A 15,746-nucleotide genomic window follows, 5' to 3' on the forward strand; every position below is an offset into this window, starting at 1 on the left:
CCAGAAATGATCTGCCAGAGTCTTGTGCCTCCAAGAGCTCAGCCCCTCCTTTGTTCTGGGCTCCCTGTGCAGCCATGAGTTCACTCATCTTCTCCTCTGCCTTTGTCCCCTGACTTCACACTTCCGGGTACCTGTTCTGAAGTGGCCAGTGCCTGGTAAGGGAACTACATGAAAGAACCAAACCATTTCCTACTGTGTTCACTACATGCTTTCACTTCTGGGAGGGATGTGCTCATAGCAGAGTGCAGGCAGTGAGCTGTAGAGCTGCAAGTAGGGTTACACAGAGGCTTCTGAATTTTGCTGGGAGCCCTGCATTCCGCAGTGGTTCTCAACCTTCCTAATGCTGTGACCCTTTAATACAGTTCCTCATGTTGTGGTGACCTCCAACTATAAAATTATTTTTGTTGCTATTTCATAACTGTAATTTTGTTACTGTTATATCTTAGGTGACCCCTGTGAAAGAGTCATTCAACCCCCAAAGGAGTCGTGACCCACAGGTTGAGAACCGCTGCTCTAGAGCCCCCTGCTTTTGCAGGGCAGGTGACAGGCTGCATGGGCATGGTTTCCTCAGTCTCTTCTGAGTGGATGGATACCTGTGGAAAAGGTCTATCTTTTTTTCCTCATCACCTGGGGACCCCTAGGGCCCTGGTAACAGTAGGGTGGCTGGCCTGAATCCCCTCCATTTTTGCTAGGGGGGCAGGTCTAGCTTCAGGCATTTTAACTGGGCTGCTCAGGTGCACTAGGCCCTGACTGGTCCAGGTTCAGGTCCAGTGCCATGGCGATCTGTCCACTCTACAGCCTCTCCCAGTCCCAGGCGAGCTACCTCTACCCCCAGCCAGCACAGCTGAGAACTCCTAGAGTCCACACACCCTCCTCTGGGTCTGTTCACTGACAGGAGGCTATCACATTTCTTACTTCCACTTAGCACCACATGGGGAGTAGACTTTGCTCTTGCTGTGTGGTCTCATCTTAGGGTCCAAGTGGGAAGCAGGACCTCTAGCCCTTGAAATCTATTTGACCCTAAAGGTGTGTGGGGAAAAACAGCAAGGGTAGGAGCCATAGCCCTAGGTCTGACTTCCTGCCTCTGCTCAGCCACCTCCCCATACCTCCATGGTCAACCAGGACTCTTTCTCCTCCCCTATTCCTGTCCCTGGGGATTCCCCATGTGCTATGGCTCCCATCCTTATAATAATTGCCCCTCTCTCTTTCCTAGGAGAGAAATGGTGGTAGGACAACAGAAGAATATGAGTTACAAGAGGAATACAAATTTACTGTTTTCAATGATGTCATTGTGCCCTGTTGGACACAGGTGACAGAGATCCCATCTCAGGGGTGGCGGTTATGCCCCACAGGCTCTGAGACTGTTGGAGGAGGGGAGGATGCCTGTGGTCTTCCTGTGAGGGGCCCTCCATAAAACACTGCTTCTGGATGAGACTCCAGACAGGGTCCAGGGCTCTGTAGTCAGGGAGCCAGGGCTTACAGCTATCCAGGGTAGAACTCTTCCACAAAGAAGGCAAACTTTTACATTATCATGCAGAGCCAGTCCTGCCTTATTGCTTATTCCAGAACAGAAACTCGGCTGTGCCTTTTAATAAGCAAAGGGTGCATTACAGTATATTTTCCCAAACAAGAGAATCTTTGGCCTGTTTCTATGCAGAGAAGGGCTGATGCTCTGAACATTTTCCCCCAAGGTTTAAAGATTCCTAAATCAATTTCTCAGTCAGGGCTCAAAGATATTGTCCCAGCCTTCCTGCCTCCTGCGATCTGAGCTGAGGAGAACAGCTTCTTTTAGCACACATGCCTCAGGGAAGGCCCAGTGGCAATGGAGAGGCATGTGCCTGGGAGGTAAGGTCAGGGTATAGGGAGGAGAAAATATGTGAGGGAGATGTTTGGAGGCCACCCTCCATCTTTGCTCCTTTTGCCATATTTATCAGCTCTTACTCAGCAGAAATTTTGTAGCTATGTTCCTATTAAGGGATGTGAGTGTTTTACTAGGAATTTTATGCATTATTCCTAGTAGTTCTCACACCCACATGAGTGCTGCAGGCTTCCTGCTTCACAGCAGCATCTGAGCAGCATCCTGTGGGGAAAGGGAGGCAGCTAGCATATTCACAGCCCCCTGAAAGTAGGCATGGCTCTGGGGGGACAGGGCAGGGCCACTACTTAGGCAGGCAGAGGACAAGGGTGATGGGGCGCTCTGCTCAGCACAGTTTGGGGACTAGGAGCCAGCACCAAGGGGGAACCTTTTTGCCAGTTTGGGTTCTCTGTCACACCACACAAATGAGCAAGAACTCTGCCCAGTGCAGTGGTCACCATGGAGGTCCTGCACTCTGAGTGGGGACTACTAGGGCCTGACCTCAGGGGTCCACAAAGATATTAGGTTGGAGGCCACCTCAAAGGCCCAGCAGCCACTGGGAGGTGTGAGTGTCACAGAATGAGGCCAAGGCACAGCCAGTTAGAAGCCCTGCCTCTCCAAGAGGAGCCGTGTCCACATGTGGAAAGGGCAGAGACTCCTATGGCAGAACTCAATGAAAGGAGCACCACCGTTCAGGCTTACCAGAGTGGACAGAGCTGGGAGTCTTGAGAGCAGGTGTGGCTACCAGCCTGACCAGTGGCCTGACCTCCTTGCTGGCTTTCTCCTGAGCACTCTGGATGTGTCCTGTCTAGCTCCTCAGCAGCCCAAGAGGCCCCGTTGATCTCTAAGGTCAGAGGCAGGGCACCCTGCTCAGCTGATGAGAACTGCAACTGATGGGAAGCCCTAAAGATAGAGCTTCCCCAGCCCGGACCTTCGCTCAGCAGCCTGACTCCCTGGGATCTGGTGTCCTCACCCTCACCCCCAGCAGGATGTGGACCTCTGCCTCCAGAATCTTCAAACTGCGCAGGGGGCTTCCTGGGGTTCTGGTCATCTCCTGCTCTGAATCAGAAGTCAGGGTCAGACCTGCCCAGTGTCTAAGAAATACACAAGAACCCCTGTCTGAGATGAGAGTAGCCACCCTAAGACCCAGTGGCATGGCCAGGAGAACAGGAGAATCTAGGCCCTGATGGGCAGGGTCTGTCTGGGCCCAGAACCAGGAAGGGGGCCAGCTCTGCATCTCCATCCTCCCGTGGGGACCAGCCTCAGCTTCTCTATTGCTCAGGTGGAGCTGAACACCTCTGCTCCTGGCCTCGAAAGGCTGTTGAGAGCATAAAGTGAAATAATTCTGAATCCCTTCCAGATAACAAGGTGGGATTTCTGTCTTTCAGAGGTATTGTGAACGTGGGCTCAAAGCCTCATTGTATCAAGGTATGATGCCCTCAAGGTATCACCTCAAACTAGCTCTGAGACGTGCAGTCAGGGCATGGGCTTCTGCGTTTTGTCAGGATATTGAGGGAGCCCTAAGCCCCTCGTTTTCTGGGGAGTCTCTGAGAGGTAGCACCAGGACCTTCCTCCGTTCTCCACTCTGTGCAGAACAAAGGTAGATAGGGCTAAATACATCCTGAGCATTTCAGGGTTGTATGGGAGGTGCCCCCCATTCTGATCTAAGTTACTCCTTATGCCTGCCCCTTCTCTCTACTCATTCCCGAATCCAACTCCCACACTCCCACATCTCAACTGTTTCAGTGGGCACTTTAATATACTTTTCATAACGAAGCCAGAATAATCTTTATAAAATGCAGTATCATTTTCCCCCCTCTTGGCCCCAGTATTGTCCACTGCTTCTTAAGTATAATTGGAAACCTTCTCCTGATTGGCCTCCGGGGCTTCTACATTCTCTCCTGAGACCCTCCCCCCTTCTCATCCCCTCTGCTAGCAACACCTTTACTGCTTCTGACCCCAGGACATTTTCACATGCTGTTCTCTCTGGCAGGAGCACCATCCCTGCTTTGTTAAGCTTGCATATTTTCATTTCTGAGCTATGAGATGAAATGCCATGTCCTTACAGGGCCCACCAATCTCACCCACAAGGCAGATTCCCCATTAATATGCCCTCTAGTTCTCCACCTTCTCCTTTCAGCTCGCAGTAGTGTCATCATGATTGTGGAGCTGGTTTTGTTACTTTCGAGTTTCCCTTTCTACCTCCCAACAGAGGGCCATGCTAGTTCACTGCTAAATCCTGACTGGTAACACAGTGCCAGGCATGCATTGAAGCTGACAGCTCTTTGCCTATCAAAGGCCATGGAGAAGGGGAGGTCAGGCCATGTGATTCTGGACTCCAGTGGATGGGCTCTGAGAGAGAGGCCAGGTGTGCCTCAGTTTGAGAAGTCCCACTGAGAACCTATAATAGGCCTGTCATTGGGCTGAGGAGTTAAGTGTGTGGTGGGATGGACATTTTCACACCAAAGCTCAAAAGTGGGGAAAAATGCAACTTTCTTTAGTTCTTATGACTGATGCTACCCTCAGCATAGGATAAAAGGAAGGGTAACCTGGCCTGTGAGAGGTGGCTCAGGCTTTTCCCATTTAAAAGCTGTTAGGGGCATGACTCAGGTCAGAAATTAAGCTTCAACTCTGTGCTTTTCAGAGTCAGCTCTGGCCACTGTAACAAAATATTACAGACTTGGTGGCTTAATCAACACTAAATTATATCATACAATTAGAGGTTGGCTGTCCAAGATCAGGGTGCCAGCTAATTAGGTTCCAGGTGAGGGATCTCCTCCTGACTTCCAGACAGCCATTTTCTTGCCATATCCTCATATAGCAGAAAGAGAGAGAAAAGGGAGAGAGACAGCTTTCTGGTATCTGTTCTTATAATGGCACTAATCCTGTTAGCATAGATAGCTAAATATTAATAAAGGAAGGAAGCAAAGGGAATCAGACATTGTTAAGCCTAATGAACTGGGGAGCTGAATCAGATACTGATCCCGCTTGCTCCACTCGGAAGCTACAACTTCACAGATTCCTGAGGGGACCTCTAAGTCCCCGATTACCCAGAGAGGAATTAAAACAGCAGGAGAAATCCCTCCACTGGTCACATGCCCAGTGGAAGTCAAGATGGCACAGATGGCACAGGGGGAGGTGCTTCTACTATGAGGCATGTGTGGTAGAAACCAAGATGGTGACCATAAAGGCCTATCAATCTAGCCTGGAAAAAAGGATCAGACTGGATAAGGGACACAGAACCTTGTAAGATCTAGGAAATGGATTGGTTAGAGGGCAGGCCCATTGTAAGCCCACAAGAACTTGGGAAGTTGATTGTATTTTTTTAAAAAGCCACTTGTCCTTCCCAAGTCCTAGATAATATAATCAGCCTAACAAAGAAGGCCCTCCTCCACCCTCATTCTTTCTCTTTGAGTAACACAAACTTGCCCTGTTCATTTGCATGTCCTCTCTCCATAGCAGTCATGTGGCCCTACCAGCAGCCTGAAGCCTGCAGCCCAGACACATGGCTCATAACTTGGAGCAGACTACACTAGCCAAATGGGGACAGACATGGACTGAACAAATGGCACAAAAATCTCTGGACACTGGCCCTATTTATGGAGCTCATGAAGACAAGATTAGACTTTTCCATGGTGGGACAAATGGACACTGGGAACCCAGGGGCAGTCTTTTGATTTTGCTTCTACAATAAATCTAACAGGGAGCTTCAACCTCCCATATGTGGGTCTCCCAGGGTGCTTTCCTTGTGATCCCTTGAAAGAATCCTATTTCCCCTGGCAAGAATCCCATCATGGGGGTCCCATCCTCATGGCCTCTTCTAATCCTAATCAACTCCCTAAGTCCCTACTCTCTTACACTATTACATTGGGGGTTGGGGTTTCAATATATTAATTTGGGGGACACAGTTCAGTCCATAGTAGGTCTGTTCATCAGTTATTCCTTCTCCCTCTGGGTAAGGGTGTGTGTATGACATGGCTGCCCTGCATCTGCACACATCTCTCCCAGCATGCTATGCTCTGGGCAGTGGCCCTCCAGGCTGCAGACCTGTGGTTTCAGTACCTAAGGGTTTATTCTCTCTGCTGTGGCCATGCAGAGAGGCCTATCCTCCCCTCTTGCAGGTCAGCACCCCTGGGTTCTCTTTGAGGTCCAGCTGTGTCCCCTAGCTACCCTGCTCACTGTCCCTGGATTCCCTACATATATCTGGGAGTTTGGCTGCCTTTGCAGGCTTCTTGCTGCTGAAGTTTTTCATGCCTCCATTTCTGCTCTCTGAAGCCACCCCAAAATGTAAATCTGCCTCCCAGATCCCAGCCAGTAAGCAAGGATGGGAATTTAAGCGCTTCCTCCTATCATCCCCTCAAATATCAAGGTTGTTCTTATGCCATCCCTGGTCTCTCTCACCCACCTTCCTGCCCTCCAGCTGCAGATGGACCTCCTTATATCACTGCCTTCTTCATTTCTGCACCATGACTTTCAATCTAACTCTAGAAACCAAATTGGCCAGTTTTGCAACTGCTTTGAAGACAAAGCACACTTTCTCTCTTAAGAAAAACTGGCTTTTAGGGCTATTGTCTTGCTGTGGACTAAAATATCTAGTTTGACCCTCAAAGCTGGGCAAGGATGTCTATGTTTTAGGGGTGCACAAACCTGCCCCTGAGACTCTGCCCCTGAGTCCTGCGGGGCAATATGAGCTACCAGCAGTGACAAACACAGCATTTTACCATTTCCACAGTCATTTTTTCTCACATCTATGGAAATTTAGTCCTCAGAAGCTCTGTGAGGGTAGGGACTGTTACACTTGTTTTACAGAGGAGATGGCAAAGTGTGGTTGAATTGGCAGAGCCTCCCAGGGCCCCCCCATGTCAGTTGCTGGTGGCCAGGTGCCAAGCTACCCTCTCCAGACTCATGTACCAGTGACATCTGTGCTCCTGTAGGTCTATAGGTCACCCTTTCCCTGCAGGAAAGCATTTGATCCATTAGTATTTCATTTTCCTTTTTAACTCTCAGATTTCCAAAAGGGTTTTCCTACTCATTATAGGTAGTAATTATTATTGCTCAGATAGAGACTGTAAAATTTGGGGTTCGGAACCAGAACAGTGTTGGCCTGAGATGGTGGGGTGGCTCTGCCCTCACAGAGAGCCATCAGCAGCCTCGGATTGAAGTGCACACAGGAGGGGTGTACAGACAGTTCATGCCCCTCCCTCAATGATGGCCTGAGTGGACTGATTCTTCAGAGTTCTGAGCACCTGCTGTGTGTTGCTTGGGACACGCAGGGAAAATGCCATGCAGCTCACAGTTGTAGGGGACACAAAGAACTCAAGAAATAATAAACACCAGTGCTTTCCGAGGAGCAGTCAGACCAGGGGAGGCGCTTCTGAAAGAAAGTGACCAGAGGTTAGGCTGCCTGGAGGAGAGGGTTTGCTAAGCCAGCAAAAGAGGTGGCAGTGAGGGGCCGTTCCAGGAAGAATATTGAGAGTGTGTGGGGAGGGGTCAGTGGGAAAGAAGGCTCTGTCAGCTCCAAACCTGGGGGTAACCTGACCAACATTTCCAGAAGTTCATGCTGGCTGAGCTATGGAGATTGGGGTCCCTTCATCTTTTTTGTGCAATGAACCCCTTTGACACTTGGTGAAGGTCAAGGGCACTGTTTATAATAATGCTTTTAAATGCAAAAAGTAAAATACATGAGTAAACCAGTGATAAAATACAAAGGAAGATAATGATGTGAGCCACACTTATCAAAACAGAGCACAGAAAGTGTTGGTGGTGGAAATCAGACTCTTCCACAGGATCGCGAGAAAGTGTTTCAAGGATCCACACATGAGAGACTGTGGTGTGACTGGGTTTATTCATGATGCAAAATCAAAGGAATTCCCCTCTTAGGTTTTCAATTTCCCATCTCCCTAAGTCTCACCATGGAAAAAGTCCAACCATGTCTTCAGCAAGGCCAAGACAAAGGTCAGTGTCCAGAATTTCTGCTTCACATTCCTTTGGAGCCTGTGCAGTCTTCCATGGGCCACAAGTGGTTGTGTTTTCCTGGGAGGGAGAGAACATGAACTAACAGGACGAGTGTGGGTAAGAGAGAGAGATTCTTTGTTCGCCTGGGATTATGTATTCTCAGGTTTGGGAGGAACCAGGAGCTTTTTCAGAATAACCAATCAACTTCCCAAACTTTCATGGCCTTGCATTGAGTCTACCCCTAGCCAATGATCCCTTTCCCAGGTTAGACTAACAAGCCTCTATGGTTAAATACTTCCCCCTGAGCCATTTGACTTCCCTTTCACATGTCCTTATCTCCTCCTGCTTACTAGGCAATCCAGTACCATAAGTGTACCAGAGAGGGAAAGGGAGGGGTTGTTAATCCTTGGCAGGGGAATACTGGGGTCTCATAAATAGTGTATGAAGCTGTAGCTTCCTGGTGAAGCAAAGAGGCAGTGTCCTCGTGCTTAACCATGCTTAACAATGTCTGATTTTCCTTGCTCTCTTTCTTATTAATATTTAGCTAACTATGATAGCAAAAGTATCTTTGTGACAGAGTAATAACTGTTCTTTATTAACACTGATTATTAATTATTAATACATTAAAATAAGATCAGGTAGTGGGTCTACACCAACACCCTCCCCCCCTCCAAATAGTGATGCGTAGATAAATTTTTACAACCAGCAGCAACAACTGTGGAGTGATTTCTACTGTTGACAGTCCCAGCACTCTCCATGCATGTGGAGTTTGTAGCCTATTGTCACCCTTGAAGAAAAGGCCATGTGCAATTAGAGTGAGTAGAGGGGTCAGTGTCCAAGTTCAGGCTCCAGGTGGAAAATGCCTGTGCTGGCAAGAAGGGACACTGAGGAGGGGGTGGCCATAATCCAGGCAGGGGTAGTGGCTACAGGGCAGGTGGCACAGAAGGAAGGAAGGCTGGATTTAAAGTCGAGGTGTGCTTGGGTGTAAATTGTGAGAAAGAGGAAAGAATGTGGGAGGTAGATTGTGTTCTGGCCTGGGGCTGGTTGGGTGGTGATGTCATTTACAAAGCCATGGCTGATCCTTAGGCCTAAGATTTCTGCTGACAACATCCCCCTGGTTGTTTTTCAGGTCAATGAAATCTACCATGACGAGTCCTTGGGGGCCCACATCAATGTGGTCCTGGTGCGGATAATCCTGCTGAGTTACGGGAAGGTGAGCGAGCATCCATGCCAGAGCCCCACTTGCTGTGAGATGGTGGGACCTCCAGTGAGACATGGGCTTCTTTGAAAGTGTTTATATCTGCCCAGATAACCCTGCCTTTCCTGGATGTCCTGCGCTTCTTATAAGAAACAAGAAACTTGTGAGCCACCCACATTTTCCTACTCCCCTTTCACCCTTACCCCTGTTTTTCAAATGTAGGTTTTGTTATTATTCTGGTGTGGCGAGGCCAACAGATCATTAGGTGACTACCATGGAAAAGATGGCATATTACTCACAGACCCTGCCACACAGGGAGGCACCCAGGTCTGTCAGGAGGCAGATAAAGGGAAGGGAAAATATGGGTGAGTGTCTTTGCTGTGGTTTCTCCAAGAAGGAATAGGCGAGGCAGAATAAGCAGAAGTAGGATTGACCAGTTTGAATAATTTCAGTAGGCTTTGGGGTTCAGTGCTATTTCTAGTCCTCTGGTACCTGGCCCTGGATTGATCAAGACAGGGTATAGTGGTCCAGAGTCTGAGACCCCAAGAAACGAGGTACTTGGGGATGGACTCTCAATTGCTTGTTTTGCATTTAAAAGCACACTCCATAGTGAGTCGTTCACTATCTCAAGGATGTGGCTCACCCTGGGAGGGCAGTTCCTTCAGCATCAGCAAGACCCCAGATGTCAGAGCATCAGAAACACAGTTAACACACTGCTCACTTCGACCCTTACCCATGTCTTCAATGCGTACCCTCCTCTTCTCATACTACCTAGCCTCTGCCCCAACAGGTCTGTCTTGCCCTCCCTACCTCCTCTCGCTGTCAAACTTAGATCCCAGTAATGTGCATGGGTCTATGAATGTTTTGTGCATCAGAAGAGAGAGCCCCACCCCAGAGAGTTTAGGTGGAAGATAAGTGGTGGGGGGAGTTGCTCACCAAGGAGAGATGTGAGGAAAGAAGGTGCCAGTGGTGCCTGCCAGCTGATCCTGAACAAGTGCCTGCATCAGGCAGCTGAGAAGTACTTTATACATGTTAACTCACTCAGTGCCAGGACAGATGGGGAAGGGGAGCTATGATGGTCCCCATTTCAAAGAGAAGCACACTGCGGCTTAATGTGGTACAGTGGCATGCTGGGTGAGTGGCCAAAGGCATTTGAGTTCTGAGAAGCTGGGCTTCTAACCCTGGTAGTTGAATTCTAGAGTCCATGGTTGACCCTACTCATTGTGTTGAAAACCAAATCATAATAAGATCAAGCCCCTCAGGTGTGGTCATTAGATGAAGGGTTAACTCCTCCACTTGAAAACAGAGAGCCTCAGCCTCAAAAAATAAAATTCCACTGCACACAACTTACAAGGTCTACAGTATCAAAATGACAATAAAGTGTTCATTTGGTACAGTGAGGGAAGCAGCCATAGCAAGGGCACCAGTCACAGACCCACAGAGAGCATAAAATCTACCAGAGCATACATCTACCAGAACAAGAAGTTGGTGAAAACCTAACTATGGTAGACTTTTGTACCTTTTCAAGACCTTTAACACATTACATTTTAATAGACATAAAAGTTTCTAATGTTATAATCAATACAGGTAAATTATTAGTTCTATAAATTTTTCCTTGCCCTACAGAAAGAAGCTGTACTTTCTTTTTGAGAGATCACAGAACACTTAAAAATTACAAAAGTACTTTAGGTCATAAAGAAAATTTCGGTGAATTTTATACAACAAAAACCATCCAGGCTTTATTCTCTGACTCAATGCCCCAAAACCAGGAGGAGAAGAAGGATGTATAAATGGAAGATCCAATTACTTTGAAAACCAAACACAGCTCTTAAGAAAAAGAATGTTAGAGCTGTAGTTGAGGGTATTTGAAGAACTAAAGAGAACAGCACACTACAGATTGGAGGCAGGTTCACAGGTGCTTTCCAAGATGTACAGGAGAGAAGGAACACAAGGTGAGTTTGAACACTTGTCAACAACCCAAACCACAACCTAAAGAAAGCAAAACCAAGTAATCCTTCAGAAAAAGCATATATCAATAAATTAGAAAATAGAATCAATCAATAGGAGAGCCATGGAAAAGGCAAACTTCTAGATATTTAACCTAGAAACAAAAGAAAACAAGCCAAACTAAGTGAGTATATTATCATGTAAACTGCACCTGGGTGCTTCCATGGGCAGAAGAAGAAGCATCAGAGCTATGGACACTGGGCAGCTCTGGGAGCTCCACTTGGGCCTTCTCCCTCCTGATCATGAAGTACATTAGGGAATCAGTGGGGCAAGGGATATGCACACCTTCCTTCACAGGTTGACTGGCCAGGAGAGCTGTGAGACGTGCTCAGCCTTGTATGTGATGCACTCTAAACACACAGACACAGGGAAGGGAAGCCTGGGGCAGGCCCATGTCCAGCAATCAGTCCAGTGATCTTTGGAATGTCCTTTGGTATTTTACCTTATCCCCAGTGGAGTAGCCATCAACATGTTCCCTTTTTCTCCCCTATTCCTTCCTCTCCCCAGTTCTGGTCCTTCCAACCCTTCCAGTCCAAGCCTGGGCCCCCTCCACCAGGACCCTACTGTGTCTGAGAAATTCTTAGGTCTTTAGAATGAGGGATGGGCACAGTTATATCCCCTCCCCATCTCTTTCTACCACTGTAGGCAAAAAAAAATGGAAACTTTGGTGTAACAAAAATAAATTAATTAAATTTTTAAAAATTTAAGTTAAAAAAAAAAAAAAAAGGAAACTCTGAGAGTAGAAAGGGGAGAAGAACCACTCTTTGTGGGCACCAGGTGGCAAACTGTGTTTCCCCCAGGATGCTCTCATGTTGATTAAAAAGAACTATCTTGAAATTGCTCATGAGTCATTGCTTACCAGTGCTGACAAAGCTTTGTCTCTTATTTGGCTTAAAAAGTGCCTCCTTTGCATTACTGGTCACAAAACTGAATAAAGCCTCTTTATTTTATCTACTCTGTGACCCTCTCTGTGCTCACTTATCCCACCCAAAGCATTTTCTTCTTGTGGTTCTTTTTTCTTAACTGAGGCAGGCAGACTCTGTGGTCTCAGGCTGACATTGTAGAAGATAGTCAAATCTGTGGCAAGAATCTGAGGATCTCTGGGTCAAGGACCTGGAGATCCTGGAAGATCAAAGCTTTCCTGGGGAAATGGGAATATTTCAAAGGGACTCCAAATAATGCAGATAATTTCATAGTAACTCCCATAATCATAATCAGTGGCTGCATCTAGTGCAGAGGTATGGACAAGGGAATAATTATAATAGGAGGTTCAGGGGCTCACTTGGTGGGGAAGGTAGGACAGGCAACCCTTCATTACAAGGTCAGAGAGAATGACTGGAGAAGTAACTTTTCAGCCACAGGAAGGAAATGAAAGAGGTAAGTTCCAGCACAAGGATGTTTCGCGTTCATTCAAAGGCTGGAAGGGGTAAGAGAGCAGCATGTGTTGGAGAAACAGAGAGTAGCTGAGTCTGACTGGAGGGAAGAATGCAAAGATGGGGCCCCAGAAGCTAACACTGAAGAAGCTAGAGAAGCAGATCATGAGGGCCCTGCATGTCCTACCAAAGGGTTTGGTTTGCTCACAAGGGCAGTTTCAAGCAAGAGAATGCCATAATCCAATTTGTATTGTTTTTAAATTTTATTTTTATTTATTTATTTTAATTTAAATGTAGTTGGTATACAATATAATAATAGTTATATTAGTTTCAGGTTTACAATACTGTGATTTGACATTTTATACCTTATAATGTGATCACCCTACTAATTCTAGTAATTATCTATCACCATGGAAACTTACCACAAAACTGTTGACTATATTCCCCTTTCCCTTTTCACTTATCTCCCCCTTCCTTCTGGTAACCATCCCTTTGATCTTTATATGAGTTGTTTTTGTTTTGCTTGTTTATTTATTTTTATATACCATATAAGTGAAACCATACAGCATCTGTCGTTCTCTGTCTGACTTATTTCACTTAACATGATATGGCGAGGATGTAGAGAAAAGGGAACCCTTGTGCACTGTTGGTAGGACTGTAAATTGGTGCAGCCAGTATTGAAAACAGTATGAAGATTCCTCAAAAAACTAAAAATAGAACTACCATAAGATTCAGCAATCCCACTTCTGGGTATTTATCAAAAAACAAAAACAAAAAACCCAAAACACTAATTTGTAAAGATATTTGCACCCCAACTTGTATTTCTCCTTTGTGCAGAACTGGTGGGTGGGTGCTGGGGCTTAGAAGAGTGTGGGGGCCATTGAAGTGAGTACTATGGAGGACTGTGCTGGGACCACAGCCACATGGATGGAAAAAGGAGGGCAGATGAGAGAAAACTTCAGGGGCCAAATCAATAATGTGCAGGTGCTAAGTGGATGAAGGTGGAGAGGCACTAAGTCCCTACCTTGGGCCACGGAGTAGATGGTGATGCCAACTGTTAGAAGCAGAGTGTGGGGAAGAAGGCAATTAGTTTGCATGAAAATGGTTGAGTTTGAAGTGTTGGGTGCCAACCCAGTAGGGATGGCCAGGGAGAAGCTGGCATAGGCATCTGCAGCCTAGAGAGAAGAGATGAGCGCTATTTTCTAAGGCATAGAGATGGTTGGTGGAGAAGTATGCCAAGTTGGGGGTAGCTGAGAAAGGGCCCTGGGCACAGAAGGCACAGACAGAGCAAGGGGCATGATCAGTTCAGTAGGAGCTGAGAAGATGATATCTCTTAATTTTAAAAACATCTGAAACTAGTAACAGATGGTAGCATGACAACCAAAAATTTTTTTAAAGGTAGAATCAAATGTCTCTCAAAGTGTCATAGCTAATTCTTAGGATGTTCATAGATATTTTTACACAGGAAGTAGAGGGCTCCATGGTCAATTACTTACATCTGAAAAACGCCTGCAAAACAAAGTATAACAGATATTCCTGACAGCAAAATTTCTCAGAGACTTTACTGTAGAAATGTGTCCAGTGAAGCTCCAAGAGCTTGGTCAGAATGCAGAGTTTCTCAAACTTATATCTCAACAGAACCCTTTTTCTCATACAATGAACTTTCTTCAAAACTGGCTTGGGAAATGCTGCCCTTGAGGCAGCCACAGTAAAATTGGCAACAAGAAAGAGATACATAACTCTGTTATTGAGATTCTGGAAATTCTAGACAATGTAAAATGACATGAAACCAATGTTGGAAAAGAGCAGATAAAATTACAGTTGTTTGCTGATAATTATGTGCCTGGAAAACCCAAAGGAATCCATTGTAAAATTTTTAGAGTTAATAAAGGACTTTAGTGGCATGACCAAATATAAGGTAATTATACCAATATTAGTAACTTCTGTCTGAACCCACAATACCCTGGTAGTAGGGATAATAGTGAGAGAAAACGTCCCATTATAATAGTAACCAAAATACAGAATACTTGGAATTATCCTAACAAGATAGACACAGGGCCTATTGGAAGAAAATTGCATATTGTTAATGAGAGGGAAAAAATAAAAGTAAGTAAAGAGACATATGCTGTTCCTTACAGGAAGACGACTGGGTATAGTAGAGATGTGGATTTTGTTTCAGATTTATAATTGGAAATTTGATTAAATAATTCTAAGGTTCATCTGGAAACAATCAAGATGGCTGAGGAAGCCTTGAAAGTTAACCAAATAAAGAGATTTAAGTCAAACATTTGTGAAGTGAAAATATTTAAAATCATGCTGTATTTGCACAAGTATTAACAGATCAGTTGAATAAAATATATAGCCCTCAAAACACCCCTCATATAAACAACATGTGATAAACATAAATTTCATATATAGGGAATTAAATATGTCATATAAATAAAGCTAAAAATGCCATCAACTATTTAAATCACACTAACTAGGAAAGAAGTATTGGTCATCAAGGGTTTCATAAGCATAAATACTACAGAAGAAGTTATAAAAGGGAGATTTTATATATATAATATATATTAGTTTTTTAACTTTATTTTTATTGTTGAAAGTATTACAGATGCCCCCCACCTTTTTCTCCCATTGAACCCCTTTATTCTGCTTCCCCCCCTCAGGCCATCATCACACAAATGTCTGTATCCATGGGTTATGCATTTATCCATATAAGTTCTTTGGTTTATCTCTTTCCGCACCACCACCTTCCCTCTGAGATTCGCCAGTCTGTTCCATGCTTCCATGTCTCTGGATATATTTTATTCGTCAGTTTAATTTTGTCATTAAATTTCACATTTAAGTAAGACCATGTGATACTTGTCTTTTTCTGACTGGCTTATTTCTCTTAGCATAGTACTGGCCATGTCTCTCCATGCTGTCTCAAAGTGTAAGAGTTCTTTTTTATAGCTGCATATTATTCCATTGTGTAAATGTACCACAGCTTTTTTATCCACTCATCTACTGACTGGCATTTGGGCTGTTTTCAGATCTTAACTATTGTAAATAGCATGGCTATTAACATAGGGGTGCATATATTCTTTCTGATTGGTGTTTCAGGCTTCTTATGATATATTCCTAGAAGTGGGATCACTGGATCAAATGACAGTTCCATTTTTAATTTTTTTGAGGAAACTCTATACTGTTTTCTATAGTGGCTGCACTAGTCTGAATTTCTACCACCAGTATAGTAGGATTCCCTTTTCTCCACATCTTCCCCAGCACTTGTCTTTGGTGATTTGTTGATAGCAGCCATTCTGGCAGGTTCGAGGTGATACCTCATTGTCATTTTAATTTGCATCTCTCTGATGATTAG

At 45.4% G+C, this 15,746-nt stretch overlaps 1 protein-coding gene across 1 annotated transcript in view; it reads left to right on the top strand.

Annotated features, from left to right (window-relative positions):
- Positions 1–15,746, top strand: part of ADAMTS2 (ADAM metallopeptidase with thrombospondin type 1 motif 2) — a 382,685-nt gene that overhangs the window by 218,041 nt on the left and 148,898 nt on the right. Inside the window, exon 5 of the mRNA XM_036240254.1 lies at positions 8,940–9,023. Within this exon, the coding sequence (XP_036096147.1) occupies positions 8,940–9,023 (84 nt within the window). The remainder of the gene's footprint in view (positions 1–8,939; positions 9,024–15,746) is intronic.

This window comes from Molossus molossus, unplaced genomic scaffold, assembly GCF_014108415.1.
Source record: "Molossus molossus isolate mMolMol1 unplaced genomic scaffold, mMolMol1.p scaffold_m16_p_4, whole genome shotgun sequence".
NCBI lineage: Eukaryota > Metazoa > Chordata > Mammalia > Chiroptera > Molossidae > Molossus > Molossus molossus.